The 23,033-nt window shown below is 43.4% G+C and overlaps 1 protein-coding gene and 1 long non-coding RNA gene across 2 annotated transcripts in view; both read right to left on the minus strand.

Annotated features, from left to right (window-relative positions):
- Window positions 1-5,452: 5,452 nt before the first annotated feature.
- Window positions 5,453-18,600, minus strand: LOC118567108. The gene is made up of 3 exons (XR_004933484.1): window positions 18,547-18,600; window positions 13,943-14,116; window positions 5,453-5,494 (listed from the first exon to the last, which is right to left on the minus strand). It is a non-coding gene; the product is annotated as an uncharacterized LOC118567108 (long non-coding RNA).
- A 2,052-nt stretch (window positions 18,601-20,652) lies between these two features.
- The window catches only part of LOC118567103 (myelin-oligodendrocyte glycoprotein-like), a 45,281-nt gene continuing 42,900 nt past the window's right edge, over window positions 20,653-23,033 (minus strand). Inside the window, exon 7 of the mRNA XM_036151249.1 lies at window positions 20,653-20,753. Within this exon, the coding sequence (XP_036007142.1) occupies window positions 20,712-20,753 (42 nt within the window). The 3' untranslated portion in view covers window positions 20,653-20,711. The remainder of the gene's footprint in view (window positions 20,754-23,033) is intronic.

Consider the following 23,033-nt stretch of genomic DNA (forward strand, 5'->3'; position numbering starts at 1 on the left):
CTAGAATGAGGTATGGACACACACGTCTAAATAAAACTTTGTAATAATGAAGAAGCATGCTGATGGCAACTGAATTCTGTGGTAGTCCAGAGACTATAGAGCATGTTATTGTACACTGTAATAAATATCAGGAAGAAAGACAAAGACTAGTCTTACAATTACAAGGAGAACAGATGAGGCTAAACTTCTGCAAAAAAAAAACACAGGGGAAATGAGTGTAAACTACGTAATTGGCTTCCTGAGGAATACAGGACTAATAAAAATAATTTAGTATGATCTTTTTGTTTGTTTTGTTTTGATTGGTTTGTTTCGTTATGTTTGTTTTATTTGTTTGCAAACTATTAGGGAAGGTTAGACTCCAGTACCACACTCCAGTCCAGTTGGTGGCGGTAATGCACCATTAAAGTTAGTTGCCAACCGCCATAAAAACCGAAAGAAGAAGAAGAAGAAGAAGCGGACCGTCTCGTCAGCTAATAGTGCCGATATGAATTAGCGGTTCACTTAACTGCAGAATTCGGTAAACTCCAGGTTGCTGTCCATAGAGGACAAGTTGGCGGCTCTGCAGTCGAACAACTGTGCGGGAGAGACTAACTCCAAGAAGAGAAGACGGGTGCAGAATCCCAAGCTTAGGTAAGAATATGTTCGGTGACTGCTAGCTAAGCTAAAAGTAGCCTAGCCTACAACCAAATCTAAGATTAGCCTAGTAGCCCTGCAAAAGAACAAGCTTTATTAAAGTGTATTTTCATTTACAGGAAGCAGTATGCCGTCTTCACAACTCGAAGACAAATTGCAGGCGCTATGAACCGGAGCGAGGCAGTGACCTCCTATTTGCTCGGAGCCATGTCTGCAATTCCAGATTGACACGATGTTGATAAAGACGACATTATCTGTAAGTGACTTGTTTTTACTGCTTCTCCTTCCTTGTTTAATGTTATTGTGACTTGCGTTTGATTTTTATTCATACCACTCTCATTTAATTATTTTCTAGCCTGGCGAAGAAAATGGCGTTGTTGGCGTGGTCTCTGGATGGATTGGACGGCCGCCGCCATTTCGTAGGCCGGTGTTGTGCGCAATTCTGTTTCCCCCGTGTCGGGAGCGCGCTTTGCAGCCGTTTTCCCGGCGCTTCTAGTTGATTTCTCGGTAAAACAAATCCTATAATCATGTCAAGGTTGTAACATTCAGTTTAATCGGCAGCTGTTTACAAAATTGTAAAATAAAAATAAATAAACGGTCTTTCAGACATCTCCCGAAAACTTTGGGAAATAAAGAGCAAATGTTTCTAAATTCTCAAAAATTATGTGTGATGGGATGTAGTATACTAGAAATTTCCTTAATCCAGTAAACTGTCATATTTTATATTACAAAGGGATGTACTGGGAAGTCTACACTCTTGTGTTTTCAGGAAGTCTTAGGCTGTTTCTCAATTCACGAGAACGCGCTCGCATTCTCGTGAATTGAGAAACAGCCATAATGTTTGTGTCGTGCTATCAGCCATCCCATCCTCCTCTTTCAGCAATGTAAAATCATAAATACACAGTAGGTGCTGGAATAGTGTTTTATGGCTTACTTTTATTTGTCAGGTTAAAGTGACAAAAGTTGGAAAAAGACCGTTTATCTTGCCATTTATAACACAATACAGCGTAAGAAGACATAGTTTGTTTATTTTTATTCTACAATTTTGTAAACAACTGCCGATTAAACTGACTGTTACAACCATGACATGATTATATGAGTTGTTTTACCGAGAAATCAATTAGAAGCGCCGGGAAAACGGCTGCAAAGCGCTTTCCCGACACAGGGGAAACAGATTTTCACGGGGGAACAGAATAGAGGGTTTTCAGCTGACGTCACGCTCACGTGACTACTCAGCGCGTCCGCCATATTGGGTGGCAGTCGTTTCGCACCGTTGACCTGCATTGTATGACTCCTTAGGCAGTATTGGAAGTGAACAATGGGGAAAACGTGTTTAATGGTTGGTTGCACGGCCCGTGGAGGTGGAGATCAACGCTCTTTCTATCGCCTACCAGCCGTAATAGTGAATCAGTGTGAAAAAAAAACAGCTGTCTGAACAACGCCGTCACCTATGGCTGACACGGATATCCAGGTCCGATTTGGACGGTGTTAAGCTGGAATACGCCAGAGTCTGCGGTGCTCACTTTGTCACAGGTAATTAACTGTTAAGTATTTAAAACATATAAGAAGAATATATTAATAATAGGGCTTGGGCGTTATGACTTATTACTTTCCGCGGCTGTCATGTTGACTGCCTCCGCCGCCTCTACTGCCTATTACTACCGCATACTGTACTCCCTCTCTCAGCCGTGTTTTAATTTGATTAATTTCACCTTAACTTGATTTCAACCATGGTAAACCGTTGCTGTATTGTGGGCTGTAACAGCGCAACACATGATCGCCATGGGAAAAACATAGAAACAGATTAATTTTCCACCGCTTTCCTGCCTGGAGGCGCAACCACGGAGAACAACTGTTAGTGATAACAAAGAGTCGTCGGCTCGCTTGGATCGCGGTTGTAAGTCGACCGATCATAACTTTCCACAGTATCCCGATGTCAATGAGAGTGTGTTCTAAACGTTTGAAACACATAGCAGCAAGTTAAAAGTACATTACATGCGCGAGTGGTTGTTAGCGCTAACGGTTAGCATGAGCCAGAGCCCGTCTGAGCGCAGCTTACCTTTGAACGAGTTACAGAGATAACAAAGAGTCGTCGGCTCGCTTGGACCGCGGCTGTAAGTCGACCGAACATAACTTTCCACAGTATCCCGATGTCAATGAGAGTGTGTTCTAAACGTTTGAAACACATAGCAGCTAGTTAAAAGTACATTACATTCGCGAGTGGTTGTTAGCGCTAACGGTTAGCATGTGCTAACCCGTCTGAGCGCAGCTTACCTTTGAACGAGTTACAGAGATAAAGAGTCGTCGGCTCGCTTGGATCGCGGCTGTAAGTCGACCGAACATAACTTTCCACAGTATCCCGATGTCAATGAGAGTGTGTTCTAAACGTTTGAAACACATAGCAGCAAGTTAAAAGTACATTACATGCGCGAGTGGTTGTTAGCACTGACGGTTAGCAGCTACTACACTAGCATGGGCCAGCCCGTCTGAGCGCAGCTTACCTTTGAACGAGTTGCTGTGTTCCCACTGTTTGCTGGCTTTATGATCTGCAGCTCCTACCGACGCCAATACGGTAAATACAACTTAATTTTGCACTGGTCATTGTTCTGCTTAAATAATTAAAGCCGCGAGCGGCGTCGATCGGCCTTGCAGCCAAGCGCCTTCGCGCACCGCCCGCCGCCGGCGGGCGGTGCAACACATTTGCGTCGGATTGTTTACATTTTTACCATCTTATTAAAACTCACCCGTCCACGTATGATGGCGATTTCCTTGATGTACATAACCAGATGTGAACTGGTTTTGAGCCTCTAGATCCTTGTAAGCTCTCATTTCCTCAAGAGTGTGCAGAGGGTTTTCACCGAACACCAGGTAATGCATCTGGATTACGGCTAAACAAGGCACCGTGGAGGGCATAGGGGTCCATATGGTCGATCACGGAACATTTCCTCAGATATACGTCCTTATCTGGTCGCTCTAGCGTGCTGGCGTACTTATCCATTCGCGATACGATAATACGTGTAAGACAACTAGAGATAAGGAAGTGTGCCACCCAATATGGCGGACCGGAAGTTGGCCAGTGACGTCAGTGAAAACACCCTATTGCGCACAACACCGGATCTCTCTGAACTCTGTGTGAAGCTGCAGTCCCGGTTAGAGGCGACGCCGAAGTACAGAGCCACGCACAGGATGCGTCTGCACATCGGACCTGCCTCGGAGAAAATGCTGCCAGCATTTACCTACAACCCCGAGGAGGCAAACGGACAGTTCAGTTGTTTGTTTTAATAAAGCTCTTTCTTTGCATAAACATCTTCCTGGCAAATGTTCATTTCCTGTATAAATTCATTCATGTCCTTGATGGTAGCCTAATAATAGTGTAGTAGCCTACATAGGATAACATGAATATACAGCATAATATGAATGAATAAATAAATAAATATATATATATAATAAATATATATAAATAAATATATAAATATATATATATGTAAATAAGTTATTGGGGATCTGCCAACCAATCAGGAGTGATTTTACTTGTTTGAAAGAAGTGGTTCCATCCAATACTCAGTAAGAACGTTCAAGCCTGGCCTGGCCACGTGTGGTTTTGCTGCCAATCAGGAGCGATTTTACTTATTTAAAAAAAGTGGTTTCAGCCAATACTGAGTAGGTTATTCAAGCCAGACCTGGCCAGCCGCGCGGGTTCGCTGCATTCATATGCTAATTAGGGCCATTAGTACAGCTGATCACTCTCCACATACGTCAGAGTCCGGTTCCGACAATTTGTGGCACTGAAAACGGCAACAAGCGCGGGTTGCAAATTGTCGTTAACTGCCGAAAATGAGGGAGATCTGCGGTAGTTTACGGGGACGAAAATCTCACTTTTCATGCAGTGTTCAGAGTGAAGCTTTGACTGGAAACAGGCAGAAAAACATCATGTGGATCCTGGAATAATCCCAGCTTCCATCTTTAAAGGACTGGAAGAGGAAGAAGTTTCCAAGGAATCATTTAGAAGAGTTTCACAAAGAAACAGATTGAATCCATGAATGTGAAAACGTGTTTGTGAGTGAAAGAGACAGACATGAACAGACTGAACTATCTGTTCAACAGGGAGAGGCTTTCTCTGACAGGAGGAGACTCTTTAGACTCAATCAGCACAGAAACACTGAGCAACCAAACCAGAACCTAAAGCCAGGAAGCAGAGGTTCAGTGAATGTGGTGTTGAAGGTGTGGAGGTGGATCAGTGAGTCAGAGGAGACTCTGTAGAAGGACAGAATACCAGCAGGACAGTCCACATACACTGCTACTCTGCTGGAGACGGAGGAGGAGGAGATAGATGTTCCTCTGTTATTGTGACGGACAGAGTAACCATGACGATCAGAGCAGATCAGACTCCAGGACTGATTATTATATCCAAACCAACAGTCTCCAATGTCTCCTCTCCTCCTGATTCTTCTGTAAGTCACTGATATATCAACTCCTCCTCTCCACTCGACCTCCCAGTAACAGCGACCAGTCAGACCAGTTCTACACAGCAGCTGAGGAACATCAAATCTGTCTGGATGATCAGGATATGACTGAAGCTCCTCCACACATGTCACCTTCCTGTTGTCTTCAGACAGTTTGAGTTCTCTGCTCACTGTGTTTGTGTCGATTGTGAGTTGACAGGAATCTGATGGAGAGAACAAAGACAATCCAGCTGCAGTTATTGATCATTTATTGACACTTTGATGATGACTCCTGAATGAGTGATGGACAGTTTGAAGATGGTTGAATGTGAGCTGCTTTGTTGTCATGAATCAAATGAAAAACACACTTACACTTCCTCAGACCTGGTGTCAACCATCGGACTCCAGCAGGCTCCACCCTGAAAGGAGGAGGGGGTCAGACCATCAGTCTCTTTCAGCAGCAAACATGGACATTACATGTCTCTCAGACACACATTGTCCTCCACTGAGAAAGGACCAGTCCAACATTTGGACACGTCCACTTCTTGTAAAAATCCAGAGAAAGAAAGAAGAGCTGAGAGCAGACAGACACCTGGGCTCTGATGATGATGATGATGATGATGATGATGATGATGATGATGATGATGATGATGATGATGATGAAACATTACAACCTGCAGTGGATTTAGTATCGCTGTGGGAAATTCACGTGCTCTGTGCTGCAGCGCTCTGATTGGCTGAGATCAGAAATGGAGCAGGTTTTAAAAGAGAAGGGCCGACCTCTTCATGAACTAAGTGACCCTCTGTGGCTGGTAGACCTGGCATCTTTAGTTGATCTTACGCATCGTCTGAATACACTGAACAAGAAGCTACAAGGCAAAGAACAGCTGGTGCCACACCTGTATGCACACCTGAAAGCCTTCTGGGTAAAGCTCCGCCTCTTTGAGACACAACTACGAGGCTTTAATGCTGCACACTTCCCTGCTCTGTCTGAAATCACGTCTGCTTTTCCAAAGGCCGACCTTTCTGCTAAAAAGGAGAAATATGTGTCTGTGATTGCATCTCTGGTGACAGAATTCAACCAGCGTCTCCAAGACTTTTCTGTCATTGAAAAACAAATCCAGCTGTTCTCCACCTCCTTCCTGGTGGATGCAGAAGAAGTGGAAGAGAGTCTGCAGTTAGAACTGATTGAAATGCAATGTGATGATTCTCTGCAGAGTCAACATCAGCTTCTCTCCCTCCCTGAATTCTTTCAGAGTTTGGATAATGCCAAGTTTCCTCTGATGAGACGCCACGCAGAAACAATGATGAGCCTGTTGGGCTCAACATCCAGATGTGAACAAAGATTTTCTCTGTTAAATCAGAACAAAAGCAGACTGAGAAGCAGAATGACTGACAGCATCTCTGTGAAGTCCTTCGTGTCTCAACCACCAAACTTTCTGCTGACATGTCAGCCATCCTTCAATCAAAGGACAGCATCACTGCTCCCACTGACTGCAATGTTCTTCACATTATAGCTGACTTAGAAATACACACAGTATTCATGTGGCAATATGGCACCTCTAGTGTGGCCCTTTGCTTAGTTTTCTGGATTTGGCCCTCACTAAAAAAGTTTGGACACCCCCTGGTATAAAGTGTTAATGTTCCCCCTTTTATTTAGGAAGATAAAAAAGGTGAATAAAATAAATCTACTTTAGGACCTTTAAATGAAATAAAGACAAGTAACAAGTGCTTCTCTGTATAAAACACTAAAATAAAAACACTCAGGGTGTCAATCTAAAATCACAGTTCTATAATATTTGCTTAAATGCTTATTAATTAAAGCTAAAGCCAGCAAACTCCAAGCTAACCCTACGTTGCAGGCCTGTTTCCATGCTTGTGAATATGGAGACCATAGTCGCTTCACTCAAAGAGCAAATAATAAACTAAAAAGGTCCCTTGTGCCAGATGAATAATAATCCTAACAGAAACGCTCTGCTCCGTTTAGTCCTCCTCTCCTGTGGAAAAAACTCAGCTCCCACAGTCACGGCTCTGACTCCAATACTAGGCCGCCTGCTTTATAAGTTTGGTTTTTATTAATTCTGCATTATTTTAACTACATTCGCTGTGTTTCTGTGCCTCAACGCTCTTACTGCTCCTCTCTTAGACTTAGACTTAGACTTTCTTTATTGTCATTTTGTATACACAGAGTGCATACAGAACGAAATTTCGTTTTCACACAGCTCAGAAATATTGCAGTAACTCTACAGGATACCTTGCAGTGAATTTCGGTACAGGATAAAGTGCAGTGGTCAATCGCAGTCACTTACAGGATAAATTTCAATTTACTTCCGGATAAAGTGCAGCAGTGAACAGTAGGCAGTTGAAATGTAAACAATGTAAACCAAATGTAGACAAATATGCAGTAGGGTGCAGCAGTGATTTAAAAGTAGACAGTTGCATTGTACACAGTTTTGCAGTACGTTTCCGGTTAAGGTGCAGCATCAATTTTGCAGGATACGATACAATGTGCAAATGTGCAGATGTGCAAATCAGCGAATCTATTGTGGTACACTTTTATACTTCAGCAGTTCAACAGTCTGATTGCAGCAGGGAAAAAGCTTTTGCAGAACCTAGTGGACCTGCAGCGGATGCTGCGGAACCTCTTTCCAGAGGGCAGCAGGGAGAATAGTCCATGGTGGGGGTGTGAGGGGTCCCTGATGATGTTACGGGCTCGAGACACACAGCGCTGCGATGAAATGTCTTTAATGGAGGGAAGAGGAGCCCCGATGATCCCTTCTGCTTTCCTCACCACTCTCCTTACGTTCTTCCAGTCGGAGGCACTGCAGCCTCCACACCACACAGAGAGACAGCTGGTCAGAATGCTCTCTATGGTGCTTCTGTAGAAGGTCGTGAGGATGGGCGGGGGCAGGCGGGCTCTCCTCATCCTCCGCAGAAAGTACAGTCGCTTCTGTGCCCTCTTCACCAGTGACGTGGTGTTCACAGTCCAGGTGAGGTTGTCCGTGATGTGCACCCCCAGGAACTTGGTGCTGCTGACCACCTCCACCGCTGAGTTGTTGATGAGCAGTGGAGCATGGTGAGGCCGGTTTTTCCTGAAGTCGACGATTATCTCCTTCGTCTTCTCCACGTTCAGCATCAGGCTGTTTTCTCTGCACCAGCCCACCAGCTGCTCCACTACTCTCTGTAGTCCTGGTCGTTGTCGTCCCTGATCAGGCCCACCACTGTTGTGTGGTCTGCAAACTTCACGATGTGATTGGTGGTGAACCTGGGGACGCAGTCGTGTGTCATCAGGGTGAACAGCAGGGGGCTCAGGACGCAGCCCTGAGGGGAGCCCGTGCTGAGGGTGACGACATCAGAGGTGTTCTGTCCGACCCGGACTGACTGAGGTCTGTTGGTGAGGAAGTCTAGCAGCCAGTTTCGTAGGGGTGTGTTGAAGCCCAGATGCTCCAGTTTTCCCACCAGATGTTGTGGGATGATGGTGTTGAACGCTGAACTGAAGTCCAGGAACAGCATCCGCACGTGCGTGTTCTTCTCCTCCAGGTGTGCCAGGCTCAGGTGAAGAGCAGAGGAGATGGCGTCCTCAGTGGAGCGGTTCCGCCGGTAGGCAAACTGGAACGGGTCCAGTGTTGAGGGGAGACTGGAGACGATGTGTTCCTTTACCAGCGTTTCAAAGCACTTCATCATGATGGGAGTCAGTGCAACAGGCCGGTAGTCGTTGAAACAGGTGACTTGAGGTTTCTTTGGCACCGGAATGATGGAGGCAGACTTGAAGCATGCTGGCACTGTGGCTTGGTCCAGCGAGGTGTTAAAAATGTCTGTGAGGACACCAGCCAGCTGACCTGCACACTCCTTGAGCACCCGCCCAGGTATGTTGTCGGGGCCTGGGGCCTTGCGCGGGTTGACTCTCCTTAGAGTCTTCCACACGTCGGCGGTGTCAAGGCAGAGGACCTCCTCATCCTGATGGGGAACAGCTTTCACTGCTGGAGTGCTGTTTAGTGCCTCAAACCTCCCAAAGAAGTTATTTAGTCCATTGAGGAAGTCAGCATCAACTTCACCCACCGGGGGGGAGGGCGTGTTGTATTCAGTGATCGCCCGGATGCCTTTCCACATGCTCCTGGTGTTGCTGGCGTCATGGAAAAGCTCCTGGATTTTCTGACTGTGGTTCCGCTTAGCTAGCCTGATGGCACGGTTCAGGTTGGCTCTCGCTGTCCTCAGTGCCTCCTTGTCTCCAGACTTGAAGGCTGAGTTCCGTGCTTTGAGCGCTTGACGGACCTCCGCAGTAATCCAGGGTCGTTGGTTGGCTCGGGTGATGATGGTCTTGGTGGTGCTGACGTCCTCAATGCATTTGTTGATGTAGGCTGACACAGTCATGGCGTACTCATCAATGTTGATCTTGTCCTCATAAGTTGCAGCAGCTTTGAACATGTTCCAGTCAGAGCACTCAAAACAGTCCTGGAGCGCCTCCATTGCTCCCTCAGTCCACACTCTCTCCTCCCTTCCCTCAGACCCAGGTGCTTTTATCAGCGGCCAGCCTTCAAAACGTGAATCACTACGTTTAATGTCCTTCCACTCGTACCAAAATGTCCCAATTAAAGTCAATAGGAGAGTCAGTAGCTGTGTTTCATGCTATTTTGTTTTTAACCACACAGAACCAGCGGTGCTTCAATGGAATGCTGCCTTGCTCTTTAATTCAGGGGAGCATAATTACGTTAAATGTAATTTAGGTGTGGACTTTTAAGGGTCATTTTAAGGAACTTGTAACATCAGGGGCTTCAGCTCAGACCCATTATTCCTCCTCTTCCCTCTAAAGGAGCCCTTTACACTATTTATTTATGCATTTTTCCCACTGTTTATTCCTCACGTGCAGAGCACCAATGGGGGTAAAATCTGCCCACCTCACCGCCTCAAACTGATATCATTAGTATAAATTATGCTGATACCAGACGTTACCAATAAAAGTGTTTTTTTCTACAGTCACTTAGGAACCATAGAGACGCAGAGCTTTAAAAGCTGCACCTTTACTCATCAACTCTGGGGTTGCCATGCATAAAAAGTGCTATATTTCCTGTAGGATTCCCCAATAAAGACTATTAGCGGGTTAAAAGCGAAGCAGAAAGTCATTATTCCGTCCGCTCTGACCACAAACAAAACGCTCAGAGAACAACTTCAAACTGAGCCTTCAGCTTGGTAATTACGCACCAGAGTGCCCTGAGGAGAGCTATAGAGGAGATTTGTCTGGTCAGAGCAGAGACTGAGATGAGAAACCTGTCGCTGTGAAAGGTAATGATGGTTATAAACTGTAACAGGCTAGAAGTTCATGGAGCTGAAAAGAGGGAAACATCAGCCGCTGGATCAGCATAAAGACGCAGCGTGAACCCCTGAGTGCTTTAGGTGTTCCTGCTGAGGGGAAAATGTCAGACCATACAGGCTTGATGAAACTGAGCCTGATTCACCAATGAGGTTATAGATCTACACTGATAAACAAACCCATAGATTAATGTGTATTAGTGGAATAATACAGTCAATAAATTAAAACTATTTCATTTATTCAGTATTATTTAACAGTTGTGGGTACTTTCTGTTTTACCCACTAACTGAACAATAATAAGTGTTAACACTTCTCTTTCACTTTTTAACTAAATACATGCCTACTTCCATGTCTGGTCAGATAGAAATGAGACAGAGCTGACTGTACCTCTATTTATTCACTGGATTGCTCATTGGCCGTATATAATACATGTCGCTGTGAAGCCACCAGCCGCCATATTGGTACTCTCTATTTTCCTCCAGTAACTAGGGAATATGTGCGCTACAGCATCGAATAACGAGGATTTTCTCATGTTCAGGGGGGGCTTAAAACTTTTAAAATGTCAAATGCCTTATACTTTTATGTTATGTTCTAAAACTATCAAGTACTGAGAAAGTCATGTGCTGAAATATTTTGCATGTTATTTTATATATATATATATATATATATATATATATATTAGGGCTGGGCAAGTTAACGCGTTAATTTCGCGTTAACTCATTAGACTATTAACGGCGATATTTTCTTTAACGCGCGTTAACGCATGTTGGTCACATGCTTTTATTTTGTGAAGGTCTGTTGCTGCGGTGTAGGGGTTTGAATCAGAACAGTAGCTGGCGATAATGCGCCAATAACCTCGCTGTCAGCCCAGCCTCAGATTCAAAGAGGAAGAAAGGTGCTGGCCGGAAAAAAACACAGCTGACATGCGGAAGGCGGTGTTTCCCGCAGGTACCGCGAGCGAGCTTAGGCGAGGCGAGGCGGTGAGTTGGCGGCCGGAACAAGTTTTGTGCGGAGCGGAGCGGGGGGGGGGGTCTGCATCGACGCCGTCGGTGAAGTCGCTTCTCGTTTCAAAGTATCCATGTATTTTTGCCTGTTTTCCCCCTGCCATTCACTATATGCGCGCGAGAAAGCAACAACAAAAAACCGCGTGTCAACGTCAAATAAACGCAAGCATATCGAGTTAGCAAGCATTTCAGTTTAAAGTTCTTCCAGCATGGAATATGACAGAAACAAGTTAGTTGGAACCACTGCCAAGTTAAACTTTGGTATTGAACATAAAATGGTAATGCTGCTCCCTGCTGTTACCTCAGAAATTGCCTGTTTTTGGTAGATTTTTTCCCCATAAAGAGAATTCCCTGTCAGTGGCAATAAGCTTTAATTTATTATTATTGCTATTTTTTGTTTTACATGTTTAAGTTGAGCTTTACACTAAATATGTGTTACTGATAAGTGCTACAAATGTTACAACACTTTTGTTCATATGGCAGCAGAACATTAAAATAAAAGTGCTCTTTACACTACTTTTGAATTCATTCTTGGAGTTTGTAAATACAATGCGATTAATCGCGATTAATCGCGATTAATCAGTGCGATTAATCGCGATTAAATATTTTAATCGTTGCCCAGCCCTAATATATATATATATATATATATATATATGAAAATAAAATATAATAAAATATAATAAAATAAAATATTTCAGCATCTAATTTCCTAGTAGTTGATAGTGTTAGTCAGTGTTGTAGTCAAGTCACTATGCCTCGAGTCCGAGTCCAGGTTCGAGTCATCAGTGTTCAAGTCCGAGTCAAGTCCAAGTCATTAAAAAAAAATCCGAGTCGAGTCCGAGTCGAGTCCACTACTCATCCGAGTCAAGTCCGAGTCGAGTCACTATTGACGTGTGATGTATGACATGAAGCAGTAACATTCCATTGCACTAATAACTCTTTCGCTGTAGTTACCCTTGGTTTTACTCGGTAAAACTACCGCTTTTTCCAAGTCTAAGACGTCTCCTAACCATGGTTTTTAAACATTGTTGTTATGGAACGTGCAACAGCGACTCGAGGTACGCTGATAGGCCGCATATGAAGGATGTTAAAGCCGCAAGCGGCGTCGATCGGCCCTCGCAGCCAAGCGCACTCCGGCCTATTGGCCACCGCCGCGGTGCCGGCCGGCGGGCGGGGTTCGCACACCGGCGCGGCTCCGGGCGGTCGGCGGTGCGCGAACCCCGCAGATGCTGTTACGCATTTTCCTCGCTCGTCCACCGGGCGATTCCCACAAACGCGTTCGGCAGTGTTCCCCCATGACTCACAACAAATCTGGTGTGGATCGGTCGATGCAGCGAGGAGATACAGCCGTTGGATAATGATAATGCATTTGGCCACCGGACCGGACTAAATTGTTCGGCGGGCCGGAAAATGTATACCGATTCCTGGACGGTGACTACAAACAGAAAAAAAACGTCCGATGACGGCATGAACACCGAGCAGGAGGAAAAACATCGACTTACCTTCCTATCAACTCGGCCCGTCTTTCCGAGCCCTCGACACTCAAGCCATCGTTTGAGCTGAACGCTGGTATGTTGTTCCACAGTTCTACCAGTAAAATGGGCGCCTGGACATCCTTTTGTGAAAGTTTAACAGCTGTAAAGTCGGTCATATCGTTGTATCTGTTGCATGTGTAACGGCTGGTTGCTACGTGCGCTCTCACACTGTTTGCCCAACCTTAGCGGCAAGGGGCGTTGCTCATGAGATGGTGACGTCACGTGCGCGGTACGACATTTAGATATTAAAATCATACACCAAATAATATTCTAATGACATATTAAAATTATAGCCCAATGATATAAAAAAAAGTCGAGTCTTTTTCTCAATTTCCGAGTCAGAATGATCTGAATGTAGGAGTCCGAGTCCAAGTTCGAGTCATCAGTGCTCAAGTCCAAGTCAAGTCACGAGTCTCTAAATTTAGCTAATGACTCGGACTCGAGTTCGAGTCTCGGACTCGAGTACTACAACACTGGTGTTAGTACATCCACAATAATTGTCTTTTTGCCTTATTTAACTGAGGTGTAAATGATTGTACACTAAAGTTATAAAAATGTTTTTATTTTAGCTTGCAGCAATGTGACTGATCTGTAATGTTTGTTGCTAATCCAAAGCCTGGTATGTTACAGTTTACGATGGCTAAAGCGATGGCAGAGGTCAGAGGTCACTCTTCAATAAACTAAAGAGAGAAAGAAGATGCGTTTTTTCTTTTCTCTTGATTAAAAATTATTGGTGTGCTTACTTAATTGATAATTATTAATATCCACTACGAGAGCATCATGCTGATCCTGCCAGGATTTGCATCATCATCTTGAATCTTCCCACCGTGGGACGCTGCATTAAACTATTCCTAATTAACCTTTAGACTTATTTAAATAAACTGCAATTATTCTAACTGCACGTGATAAGAGGAGTAGGAGAGGGATAGGTGGGATTTAATTGAAGAGGTTTGATTTATGATCTGTAAAATCAGTTCAAACTTTGTCAAAAAGTTCCTCTATACCATTATTCCTCCATACCTGAGAGTTTCCAGTCTCCAGCGTGGATTCTTCAGTCTAGCCGACAGCAGCTTCACTCCTGAGTCTCCTGGATGATTGTAGCTCAGGTCCAACTCTTTCAGATGGGAGGGGTTGAAGCTCAGAGCTGATTTCAGAGAAACACAGCCTTCCTCTGAGACCAGACAGCCTGACAAGCTGCAGACACACAATTCAACACATGATGTTGTTTTAATAAGCAAAAAATAGAAATCAAACTGCATTTTGTTCTGTAGGTTATAAAAAGTAACATCTGACACATTTAAACGGATGAATCCTGATTAGAGCTTCACTGGGTTGGAAACTGCAAACTGACAAAAACTCTGCAGAAGGTTCTGGCTTTAAGGGAAATTCAAACTGGACCTAAAATACCAAAGATAAACTGGTGGTCCCAGTAGAACCATTGTTCTGGTGTCTAGATTGCTTTATTTTTTTTAATCTAATTGAAGTCAAGAATTGAAGCTGAGATAAAGAATAAAGCAGTGGTTTGGATCAGTGGCATTAGCAGCGTATGGTGAGCACATATTTCACACTTGCAGAATCAGCAGAATGTCTTTGAGAAATCTCCCATCTGAGGTCAGATCCAGTCTTTCAGTGCGTTCTCTTTCTTCTACTCTTTATTAAACTTTTTCCCATATTTTCCCCACTTACTGCATCTCATTCTCTTGCTGTCTCATCACTAGTTTCCCTGTCACTCTGGGCTCTGGCCTGCGTGTGTTTGGGATGTGCTGAATCAACTCTGGCAGACGTGATGACCAGGAAACTGGGACATGGAAAGGACAACCTATCTACCACTCATGTTCCGCTTTATTGTGGGAAACTGAGAGATAATTAAATGATTTCTCTCAGAAAGAAAGTCAAGCCCAAACAAACAACTTCACCTTCAAAAACACTGGGTCCTGGTTGTGGGAGTAGTTGAGCAGCCGTGGTGTTGCCTGTGCACAAATAATCTTTTCTGTCTTTTTCTTTTGACTCTTTGCCAGGTTATGGTGGAGCAGGTAGTGACTATATGGAATACAATAAAAACTAATGTGATTGTTTTTAAATTACTTAATCCAAATGCCATTTTTGGGTTTAATCCATCTTTTTAACCAACATCTAAATGTCTTTCTTCATGAGATCTGGGGCTGTTTAGAAAACATCCAGGGCTTCAGACCATTTTGGTAGAACAACACCTTTTTCTTTTCTCTCCCTTCTTCAGCTTCCAGCTCTGCTTTGATAGCTCTGCTTCATCTTTCTCTGTTCTCAACTCTCCTGCTGCTCAATCAGCACACTGCATTCTGGGATCTTTATGTGCTGAGACGGAATAGTACATTTTTTCTGTTACCTTTGTGATTGTAAATCTTAATAATTTTATTTAAACATACATAAATAATTAATGGGTACTGCTAAATGGCTGGGTAACCAGCGGGTCCCCTTACTGATGGGGGCCCAGGTGGTTCTTTTCAGCTTCTCTGCATTGAGGTAACATATAGTTGTCTGTAGATGAATAATATAACAGAATCAGAATGTTTATTATTGTCATTGTACATCATGTTCCACACATGTACAACGAGATTAAAGCCAGGTCCAACCAGTGCACTCATATTAAAATGTCAGATAATCAAAAATGTATACAGTACAATATACAGTAGTGTTATGTACATTAGAGATATAATATATGTTGCTGTATAGATTGTTAAATATATGCGTAAATATTTCAGGACAGAAACTGTAAATATTGTACAGTGTCAAAATTACAGTTCTTTTTGAATGATGAATAATGTCAATAAACTTATATTTACATAAACTTTTTAGCAGACAAAAGTTAACAAATCTATCAGTGAACTAACATTTCCATCATGTTTTAGCAGGTAATGGACAGAAATCTGGTTTCAACAGGATGGAGAACTTTGTACCTGAGAGTTTCTAGTTTGCAGTTTGGACTCTGCAGTCCAGCAGAGAGAAGCTTCACTCCTGAATCCTGCAGGTTGTTGTTACTCAGGTCCAGTTCTCTGAGACTGGAGGACTGGGAGCTGAGAACTGAGGACAGAGCTTCACAGCTTCTCTCTGAGAGCTTACAGTCACTCAGTCTGAGGAGACAGGGAGAAAAAATCTGCTATTAAACAATTCATCAGAAATATTGTTTATTTAATATAATGTATTTCAATTTTAAATGGATTCTGAGTAATCATCAGATCAACGGCTTTTGGGGACCAGAATTTTGCTGCTGCTGCCCCAAACCATCAGGAACTCAGACTCATTACAGAACTACAAATCCCACATATTTAAACTTGCTTTTCTGTAGTATAAATTACGTATATTTCTGTGTTTTTAAAAATTGTTTTGTAAAGCGACTTTGTGTTTCCAAAAAGAACAATATAAGTTTGATGATGATGATTATTATTATTATTATTATTATTATTATTATTATTATTATTATTATTATTATTATTATTATTAATAATAATAATAATAATAATAATAATAATAATAATAATGTTGCGCCGATGCCATTTTTTTGCCCCGATACCCGATACCTGGCCACTTTTCAGTATTGGAATGAAAACATCCTAGTGCCATGAACCCCATTTCCACTACCCTTGTTAAACCGATCCATGCTGAGCTCGGTCCGAGCTTGGATCAGTTAACCAAGTCTAGCTTGGTTCTGACGACCGTTTACACATCACGCTATCTCGGTTCCTTGGTTTCCTCACCTCCTAGAGGCGATCTGTGGTACTACTGCTCTCTCAGTTTGAAGGAGGGAATCAAGCAAATAAAAATGGCGGCGCCCGTAACATTCAGGCAGTTATGCTTGGTGAAACGTCGTTGTTAGCAGAGAGTCAGGCGAAGACGGCAACTTTTGGTGAATTTACTTGACAGAGTCGGCTTTTGGGAAGTGGATAAGACAAACGAACGTCTAATAAGGATTTACAGACGCAGGAAACAACAACAGACGCTGAGGTTCATCACGCTGCTAAGCAGAATCATCGCTGGAAACCGTGTCACAGTAGGGAAGCTAGTATTTTTATGAATGTTTGAAATGTCAGCTGATCGCACGGAGATGACGCGGTCTGCTCATGCGCTCTTTGTTACTAGAGAACCGGGCCAGAGAAAAACCGGGCCGAGCCCACACATGGAACTGGTCTGCATTTAGCGCGGTCCGGTTGTGTCTAGCTCGGTTCAGTTCAGTTTGTGTTCCATTTACACTCGATAGTTATCTCGGTAACTGAGCTCTGACTGGTCTCGGCACGGTTAAAAAGGGGTTGTGTAAACGAGGTAAATGACTCGATGCCATCTTCTGGGGTATATAATATGTTAAACTCTGGCCTATAATGGCTAAATCACTTGTCATGACGCTCTGATTTTTATACAATGTATAAACTAATGTGTAAATAAATACCTGTTTTCATGCCAATATATTTTTTCGCCTTTTCAACAAAGATAGGCATGGTATTATGCATATACAAAAAAAATTTAATAAAAAATTTACATTTCAATAAAGTCATAAGTTTTGTTTTTTGTTAATTTTTTTTCACTCTCTCACACATCTAATTCTGAGCTTTCACACCATCAACAATTACTTCTTTGAATATTTTTGCTTGCTGTTTATATCCATATTCATAGAGTTTAAGCCTGGAAAAAGGTTTTAAACTTCCAGGTCATTCCAGTCTTACACTTTGCTTGTAACTGTGCAGGAGCTTAATTCCCTTGAAAGAGACTGTTTAGCAACTGTTTAGTAACTCCAGGTACTTCGTTTGGCACCGTGGTTCAGCCCTAGTTTGTCAAATACAGAGACAACTAATTAATAAGCATTAAAGTATGATTTATGGGTTGGGTTTCTGCAATGTTATCTTCAGAACCAATCTCTGCACCGCCTAATCTACTTTCAGCAGTTATCTCACATTATTGCAGCAGTAAACTGCAGAAAATACGGGCAGAGTTGCTCTCTCTGCGTTTACTCCCTCAGCTCCTATGGCGGAGGGATATTTCGTGCAAGCAGGTCTCTTAATAACCAATGTTTCGTCACTTATTTTAGAGCCCAAATAAGCGATTCCACTTTCAGAAACATGCCCAAAAACCGCGCAACCCCCGACTCATTAAATTTACAAGTGACTTTAGAAAAAAAGAAGCCCAAAGTATCATGAAATAAACAGTCTTGGCAACAGTGAGTGGGTCTGTTTTGCTACAGTCTCTAGCGACCTTGAAACTACGGAAAGCGCCAAGGGTAAAACAAACACAGTCCAGAGAGCGCGGCGGGTAATTACATAATTACAAAACTTTAGAGAACGGTGTACGTGTTTTGACACGAGATTAACGGCGACAAAAAATAAAATTGTCTGCGTTATGGTCTAACAAAGTTAACGTGTTAATAAAGTGCTAAAACTGACAGCCCTAATTCTAACACACTCTATTCTTCAAAGGAGCACAAAATAAAACCTTTGAGAATCACTCCTATACGGTAAATCTCTGCCTGGTTTCTATTCATAGGGAGTAAAAAAAAAGGTCAGACAAAAGTTAACAAATCTATCAGTGAACTAACATTTCCATCATGTTTTTAACAGGTAATGGACAGAAATCTGGTTTCTAAAGGATGGAGAACTTTGTACCTGAGAGTTTCCAGTCTGCAGTTTGGACTCTCCAGTCCAGCAGAGAGAAGCTTCACTCCTGAATCCTGCAGGTTGTTGTTCCTCAGGTCCAGTTCTCTGAGACTGGAGGACTGGGAGCTGAGAACTGAGGACAGAGCTTCACAGCTTCTCTCTGAGAGGTTACAGCCACTCAGTCTGAGGAGACAGGGAGAAAAATCTGCTATTAAACAATTCATCAGAAATATTGTTGATTTCTTTACAGTCACCAATGTTCTCCTTGGAAAGATTGATGGATCTGTCTGATTTTACACGTCTTTATGTTCCCTTTTATTTTGAACTGGTTCATTATAAATAAACTGAAGCAACATGAATCAATATTTACCTCATTAGCAGATTTCTCACTATCAGAAATAAAAGCAGCAACAATCTGTGTCCTTACAGAGCTTTGTTGGAGGCTTTAACCACTGGCAGCAGCCTCAGAAGAACCTCCTCTGAAGCAGAGTATTTCTTCAGGTCAAACACATCCAGATCTTCTGCTGATGACACTAAGATGAAACCCAGAGCTGACCACTGAGCAGGAGACAGTTCATCTGTGGAGAGACTTCCTGAACTCAGAGACTGTTGGATCTCCTCCACTAGAGAACAATCATTCAGTTCATTCAGACAGTGGAACAGATTGATGCTTTTCTCTGCAGACACATTCTCACTGATCTTCTTCTTGATGTACTGAACTGTTTCCTGATTGGTCTGTGAGTTACTTCCTGTCTGTGTCAGCAGACCTTGTAGGAGTCTCTGATTGGTCTGCAGTGAAAGTCCCAGGAGGAACCGGAGGAACAAGTCCAAGTGTCCATTTGGACTCTGTAAGGCCTGATCAACAGCTGTCTGGTGAAGAGACTTTAGTTTAGGGTCCTTAGAAACTGAGGACTCCTTAGATGTTTGTGTTTCTTCCATCAGGTTGACACCAGAGTTGATGAAGGTCAGATGAACATGAAGAGCAGCCAGAAACTCCTGAACACTCAGATGGACGAAGCAGAACACCTTGTCCTGGTACAGCCCTCTCTCCTTTCTAAAGATCTGTGTGAACACTCCTGAGTACACTGAGGCTGCTCTGATATCGATGCCACACTCTGTCAGGTCTGATTCATAGAAGATCAGGTTTCCTTTCTGCAGCTGATCAAAAGCCAGTTTTCCCAGAGACTTGATCACCTTCCTGGTCTCTGGACTCCAGTGTGGATCTGTTTCAGCTCCTCCATCATACTTGACCTTCTTCACTTTGGTCTGAACCACCAGGAAGTGGATGTACATCTCAGTCAGGGTGCTGGGCAGCTCTCCTCCCTCTCTGGTCTCCAACACGTCCTCCAGAACCGTAGCAGTGATCCAGCAGAAGACTGGGATGTGGCACATGATGTGGAGGCTTCTTGATGTCTTCATGTGGGAGATGATCCTCCTGGCCTGCTCCTCATCTCTGAATCTCTTCCTGAAGTACTCCTCCTTCTGTGGGTCAGTGAACCCTCTGACCTCTGTCACCATGCCAACACACTCAGGAGGGATCTGATTGGCTGCTGCAGGTCGTGTGGTTATCCAGAGGCGAGCAGAGGGAAGCAGTTTCCCCCTGATGAGGTTTGTCAGCAGAACATCCACTGAGGTGGACTCTGTAGCATCAGTCAGGATCTCCTGGTTCTGGAAGTCCAGAGGAAGTCGACTCTCATCCAGACCATCAAAGATGAACAGAACCTGGAAATGTTCAAAGCTGCAGATTCCTTTGGTTTCAGTAAAGAAGTGATGAACAAGGTCCACCAAGCTGAACTTTTTCTCTTTCAGCACATTCAGCTCTCTGAAGGTGAATGGAAATATGAAGTGGATGTTCTGGTGGGCTTTGTCTTCAACCCAGTCCAGAGTGAACTTCTGGGTTAAGACTGTTTTCCCAATGCCAGCCACTCCCTTTGTCATCACTGTTCTGATTGGTTGATCTCTTCCAGGTGGGACTTTAAAGATGTCTTCTTGTCTGATGGTTGTTTCTGGTCTGTGTGGTTTCCTGGATGCTGTTTCAATCTGTCTGACCTCATGTTCCTCATTGACCTCTCCAGTCCCTCCCTCTGTGATGTAGAGCTCTGTGTAGATCTGGTTCAGAAGGGTTGGACTTCCTGCTTTAGCGATCCCCTCAAACACACACTGGAACTTCTCCTTCAGACCAGATTTAAGTTTAGGTTGAACTGCAGCAAGTTGTTCTAAAATAACAGAAATCAGGAAGGAAAAAGAAATATAATTTTAAGATTAATTGAATAAATGTGATTCCATCTCTTCAGATATCAGTAAATGTGTGAATTACTTTAGGCATAGCTTGTCCAGTTTGCTTGTAGTTTCAGGCCTATTGTTCAGACTTGAGGCTGAGAGGGCTCTGGGCTTATTTAGGGTGTCTACAATGGGGTTATGGGATCCCCCACAAGCAGCAAAGAAGGTGATATGAGGGGGACTTTCAGCATCAGTTTTGATATGTTGCTCCAACGCAATCCAGTCATCAGATATTTGTTTTTAAAGGTTAATTTAGCCATAACCTACCTCTCTGAACTTCTCCACTCTTACTTTCTTGCTCTTAAAAAGAGCTTTTCAGGTTACACATCCACTGTATTTACTGCTTCAGTTTTGCTGCTCCTAGGCTATGAAATGATATTCCTCTCGAAATCAGATAATCCCCTTTACTGTTGTTGTGAAATCAAGCCAATCAGACTATGTTTAAAGCCACTAAAATGTGAGACTTTTACAGGCTCTCAGGGATCTGCCCATCACAGCAGGGGGTGCCAACACTGCCATGTACTTACCCCCCAAGGATTTATCTCTGTCTTTGCTCGTGGACCCTCCAGGAGAGGAGAGACTCATAAATATATGCAGGCTGGATGGAAGCCTCCAGTACGTCTATCTGTGTAATCAGTAATGAATCCGTCTATACTGAAACCAGCTTTGTAATTTTTATCAGATGGTTTCAGATTAAGCTGAGTGTGCTGCAGCCTCCAGAGAAAGACACAACCATGATAGAAAGGCCGTGCAGAGCTCCCTGTGTCCCAGAGCTGTTTAAGTGCTCTCCAGATCGGGTTTCACAAGGAGTCTCCTCCTTTGAGCTTGCCTGCAGCCCCGGGCCAAAGAACCAGCTTCACCCTGCTCCAACTGCTTCCAACCTGATGCCCAAAGTCAACCGAACAGACATGAAGTAGAGGTTTATAAAGAAAAAAGAGGGAGAGTTTAGTATGGTTTACTTAACTTGTTTCGCTGTGTTTTAGAGCTTAACTGAGCAAACAGGTATGGCTCTCGCTAGAATTCCTGAAACAAAGCTATGCGGATATGTTTTACTGTGTTTTACTGTTATAATAAACTTTATATCCATAAGACTTTTATACATTGATGGGATATTAATGCTTGTGTTGTCCGGTCCACTTATTATGACCAACAAAAAGTTTTTTAAATCAGTGCAGAATGTCCACTAGCATAGCACTATTGTCAGGATTTGTCTACGGATGAACTCAGAACCACACACACGGGACTAAAATTGAGAGTCTTTATTGAAGATTTATGGATGGTGGTCAGAGGAGCAGGTCAGCACAGGAATCGGAGTGAAGGTGATGGCAGGAGCTGACATCCCAGAGGGAGAGTTCTTGGAAGCCGTGACTGGTAGCAGGGTCGACGGGAGGCAGGGAGCTAGCCAGAGCTCTGCAGGATTCACAGGAGACAGCTAGAAGAAGCGGAGGTGACTGATTTCCCTAGGTAACTGGCAGACAAGCAAGGAGAGGGTGTAGTTTGATGACGGACCGGCACTAGCCTGAAACAGAGGGGAGCTTAAATAGGGAGCTAACAGGTGGAAAACGGGTCTAACTGATTAGTTAGTGAATTGCTACCAGGTGTGACTAACTGCAGAGGAGGTGAGGTGGAGGCTGACTGAAAATGAATGATAATGTAAACTAACAATAAATAAAGTCCAGAACCAAACTAAAAACCTAAACGAGGAGAAAAATGACAACTAAAGGAAAACCGCAGCCTAACCAAAACTCAACCATGACAACTATTAGCTTCCAGGATAACATGATAACATGGAAGACTCTGAGGGTTTTGAGAGGCTTTTTATTTGGGAATGGGTAAGCCCTGTGGTATCAGCTTACATATAAAACTGACCTCACTACAAAAGGTTGTCAGGAAAAGTGTGATGGACTATGGTTTAAGAGCTGAAGCTGCCATTACGGCATAAAGAAAAGCCAGCGAAACTCTGAGTGATGGCTTGCTCATTGGTATGTGTCACGATTCACGCTTTCTATTTAGGATCTGTCTTAGTTTGGGTTTTGTTTTGGTTCTGTTTTTCACTTTGCTTTGGCACAGTCCTGTCTGTGTACCAAACCTTGACTTGTTTCTGACTGTTTCCTGACTCTGAGCCTGGATCCTGGCATTAAACCTTCTTGAATCATTCCTCCTGCTTGTCTGGCTGAATACTGGGTCCTCTCTCTGGTTCATGACACTATGATCTT

The sequence above is a fragment of the Fundulus heteroclitus genome, chromosome 20 (assembly GCF_011125445.2).
Source record: "Fundulus heteroclitus isolate FHET01 chromosome 20, MU-UCD_Fhet_4.1, whole genome shotgun sequence".
NCBI classification, from domain to species: Eukaryota; Metazoa; Chordata; class Actinopteri; order Cyprinodontiformes; family Fundulidae; genus Fundulus; species Fundulus heteroclitus.